We start from the raw sequence: 4,752 nt of genomic DNA, 5'->3' as shown, positions 1-4,752 counted from the left end.
AACAACAACTACAGGGCAGAGAAGAGCAATAAGAGGGAGTTAAACGGTGCTCTGTATTTCACTCAGACCAGAGTGGCTGTGGGCAGCACGTAATGGTGCCCAGGCATGTGAACAAGTGGGCAGCCATGGTCTAAGTGAGGAGGCTAGGGCTTGCTCTGCTGGACCCCCAAGCCCAGCCTCCAAAGCGATCCTATCATTGCTCATGCCACTACCTGACAGAGCTGACTGATTGTTATTGTGCCTGGGAAGGCAAGGAAGCAAGCAAACAGGCGTCAGGTTGGGGATCACTGGCCTAAACAGTCAACTATTTCATCACACGGGCGAAGCAGACAGCCCATGCTAAAATTTCTCCTTACACATGCTAAAATTCTCCTTACTGCCAGGTTACTTCAGAGTGAGAGCACTGAGCCATGGGTATTGAGGTTCTCCACAGAGGCTCAGCAAAACACACACATATTAGATGAAGATACTCTATTCTGCCACAAATTTTCAAAATAATCCACAACAGGAAAAACGTAAATCAATCAAGAAACTTTGTGAAATTCAACTGTATTTCCTTCAGATGTAGAAAAAAACAGGGAGGGGAACAAAAATATAACCCCAAAGAAATGAATTAAGAACCAAAAAGGTTTATTGGATACAAAATAAGGGGCCCAATATTTATTTCAATCAGTATAAAACATCAATATACAAATGTGTGACGGTTCCACACTGGTGGAATGAGCTCCCAGATAACATCAGGGCCCTGCGGGATCTTTTACAGTTCCACAGGGCCTGTAAAACAGAGCTCTTCCACCAGGCCTTTGATTAGGAGCCGCCACTGATGAATGTGCCACCGGAACACGCTATGGCCCGTACGAAAAAACAGTAGATATTGCCTCCGTCTATGGGATTGTATGTGGAGCTGCGGTGGCTCAAGTGGTTAAGACGCTGAACTGCAGGCTGTGGAAGGTCAGTAGTTCAGCAGTTCAAGACCCAAGTTGCCACATGACGGAGTGAGCTCCCGTCTCTAGTTCCAGCTCCTGCCAACCTAGCAGTTCGAAAGCAAGACATTGCAAGTAGATAAATAGGTACCACTTCAGTGGGAAGGTAACAGCGTTCTGTGCGCCTTGGTGTTTAGTCATGCCGGCCACATGACCACGGAAACGTCTTCGGACAGTGCTGGCTCTTCGGCTTTAAAACGGAGATGAGCACCGCAACCCTAGAGTCGGATTCGACTGGCTTTCGAGCAAGGGAACCTTTACCTTTACCTTTTTATGGGATTGTATATTGAAGCCGCCATCATCTGCATTGCTCTTATCAGAATTTTATGATGTTAGGTAGTTTATGTATATTTTATTGTATTTACTGTTTTATTGCTTTTAATGTTTGTTCACCGCCTTGAGCCAGTTCTCTGGCAAGGCGGGATACACATTGAAAATAATAAATAATAATGCAAATAATACAAAATACAATAATACAAAAATACATGTATTTATTACAAATTGGTTTAAAAACAACTATAGGTTCAAATATAGACAGTCACTATATACTATTAGGTTACACTGGCTCCATATTACTTTTCAAATTCATTCTTTTGGATCACATTAGGAAGGAACATACTTGTACTACCATTTGGATTACACGTATCTGATTTGGACACAAAGTAATACTATATAAGGCCTATAAAGTACATCCCTGCCTTGAATCACTGTTGTCTATCAGAATATAATTCTCACTTGGTCCTATATGGTCTCATATTATTATTGCAATAATTGAGCCTATGTGTCACCTTTATGCTTGACCACTGAAGAAGGGCCAGTAAGTTGAAACGAGTCTGCTTTAGGGTCGCACAAGGTCTGAATTTTGAAATGTTGTATGAACTGTATTCTTATTGAGGCTATATTTGGGCCTATAATTGTTTTCAAACCAATTTGTAATAAATACATGTATTTATGTATAATTTGCATTATTTATAATTTTTCCCCCTTCAGATGTGCCATCTGGAGAGGTTAGCAGACAATTTACTTACTTGAGAAACCTCAGATGAGATTTTGAGACTATCCCCATGTTTCCGAAGTCTAGGTAAAACACTTCCACTTCCTGGTCACTGCAGACACGATGGATGACACCTCGGTACCACCACTTGTCTTGTAAGTTCCTTACGCAACAAAGATGGCCAGGCTTGACTGAGGCTTCAGGCATGACATAACGGTCAGCTACATTTTTACTAGCATAGCATCGTCTGAAAGATACAAAAATAACCAGATCACTGAAAGACTAACGTCCAGGAGTTTGAAGCCATCGAGGAATTCAGGGGAGGGCAGGGGGAGAATGACTGGGAAATTTTTCAAACCAATTATTTCCACCACCAAGATACTGTATGGGTATTAAGCAGGCCGATTCATATCCCTCTACTACCCACCCCCCAAAGAAAATGGTTCACCACATTCTGAGGGCAATGAGCATGCTTAGACTTCATCAAGCAGTAGGGGTGGACTATAATTCACAAACCAACACTCTCTTAGAGAGCTAGGGGGGAAACCACTCAAGTATGCAGAATCCTTGACCTTTTAGGAGGTGGGCACTTATTGTTTAGGACAGAAACCTCATGGTGGTCAAGGGGCTATCAAGGGGAACAAGCTGGGTGACCACACGAAATCACAGAAAACAGAAAATCACAACATGGAAAAAAAGATTTGGAAGTCATTTTCCCCTAAACCTCCATCTCCAAATGTATGTATAGCAGTTTTCCCTTCCTTTCACTGAGTTTCAACATTCTATGCTCATGCCATTTCTTTTGTTTCCCATACTCCCCCTTTGAGTAATCCAAAGTCATATGCCAACTGTTGTCCTACGATGGAGATAAATGCCTTTAAATGAGTGTTCCCTGCAGATGATAAAAGCCGTGTCTCCTGAGCTTTTCTGAAGCACCAAGGAGGCACGAAAGTTAGGACTGGTTCTTGGTTTTGGAAGGAAAAGGCTATTTGGTTTCCATGTCCAAAGAAAGAGGAAGGATTGCTCCCTGCGTGGCCAAGGCATGTCCAAGTACAGGGACATAAAACGGTCTGTGTATGGCTAGAGTGTGGGTGTATGGCTATGATGTGACTTGTTGGGTAGGAAGGTCTCCAATTCAAGACTCTTTGGATTTTAGCCCCAAAGTTCAAAACTAGATGGACATCAGGAAACACACCGATGACACAACTGTACTCCTGTACTCCTAGGCTCTCCACTGGCGATCATTGCACTGGGACCCAGGCATCCACAGTAGCTGCCCTAGTTCTCTGGCATGCTTTTCCCCAGGATGTAGACACATATCACTATTTGCCTCCTTTCAGAGGCAGACTGATGTGCTTTTAATCTGACCACACTGTTGAAAGGAGAGCCTTCAATTTCTCATAATTTAACTGAGCTGGAAGAGTATCCTGCTCCTATTTGCTTTCTGGATTTTCAGCAATCTCTTTAGTTGGTTTTCTTCTTACAGTTTTATTCTCATATTGAAAACTGCCTTGGAGGTCAGTGTTGAAAGACAGCATACATATATGCTAAATAAAATGACAAATGCAAAAGAGAGGTCAAGCTTTAACTCACACACGTGGATTCACTCTTGCCAGACATGACAAATGGAGAAATGTTTGTGCACACGGGTTTCAATCACATCCACACTTGCACAAAATCAAGGCAGTCACAGCAACTTCTCTTTGCCCCAGAAATCATACCCAATTCACATGCAAAGCCCAGACATCCCCATGGCTAAGAACATCCTCACCTCATTTCAACCATCATATCTTCCAGTTTCTCAGACGTTTCTGCACCATAAAATTGGACATGGAACTGAGAAGGAGAGACCACATACTCCACAGACACCCCCACCAAAGTAGCGCTCTCCAGCTGAGGGAGGTAATGGAGGCGCCTGTCCTGGACAGCATCTGGTGGGATTTCTTCATGCATTATCTCCTGCATTATATGAGGCTCTTCCAGAGCCAGGTGCTACAACCAAGAGAGGATTTCACATTCAGCCAAATAGTTCAGAAGAAGCCCCCAAGGTTTATGTCTGAGACACAAGACATGGGAAGTCTTACCAATGTGAAACCTTCATCCCAGTACAAATACACCCAAGCCCATTTCCCCCCAACACTTGACAGAGAGAATACACAGTGCCGTACAACCCACATCACGCCCACCTCCATTTTCCTTACATGATAAATGCTTAAAAGAAAAAACACTTAGTAATTTTCCACAACAGCACCCTTGCTGAAGCACCCAAGCCAAAATGACTTTCATTTATTTGGATCTACGAATGGTCCAAGTCCATGCCACGAAGAACAAGGAAGCAGATAAGATAGACGATGTTCTCACACCTCACCTTATAATCAACCACTCTGCATGACACAAGGTCAAGGTAATATGAAGGTCCTCCATGGACCTGCCAAGCAGCTAGCAGGAACAGCAGCCGGAGAAGTAATGGGCTGGGAAACCTTAAGCAGATCAGTCTGCCAACTTCTTAGTCGATGACCCTGATTAGAGACACTTTGGAATAGAACCTCTTTATGCCCCCATCTCACACAACTGTGAGAACTATATGGGCTGGGAAACCTTAAGCAGATCAGTCTGCCAACTTCTTAGTCGATGACCCTGATTAGAGACACTTTGGAATAGAACCTCTTTATGCCCCCATCTCACACAACTGTGAGAACTATATGGCAGTGGAGGTCGGCGCTTCTCCGCTTCTCAGCGGAGGTTGGCACTTCCACCAGGCTTTCAACTAGGTAG

The 4,752-nt window shown here is 43.6% G+C and overlaps 1 protein-coding gene across 1 annotated transcript in view; it reads right to left on the bottom strand.

The window, feature by feature from the left end:
• The window catches only part of TDRD5 (tudor domain containing 5), a 43,707-nt gene that overhangs the window by 17,646 nt on the left and 21,309 nt on the right, over positions 1-4,752 (bottom strand). Inside the window, 2 exon segments of the mRNA XM_015426674.1 lie at positions 2,012-2,224; positions 3,749-3,969. Coding sequence (XP_015282160.1) covers positions 2,012-2,224; positions 3,749-3,969 — 434 coding nt within the window.

Source organism: Gekko japonicus, unplaced genomic scaffold (genome assembly GCF_001447785.1).
Source record: "Gekko japonicus isolate JY-2015 unplaced genomic scaffold, Gekko_japonicus_V1.1 scaffold2396, whole genome shotgun sequence".
Taxonomy (NCBI): Eukaryota; Metazoa; Chordata; class Lepidosauria; order Squamata; family Gekkonidae; genus Gekko; species Gekko japonicus.
This window is presented reverse-complemented; position numbering and strand designations above follow the sequence as displayed.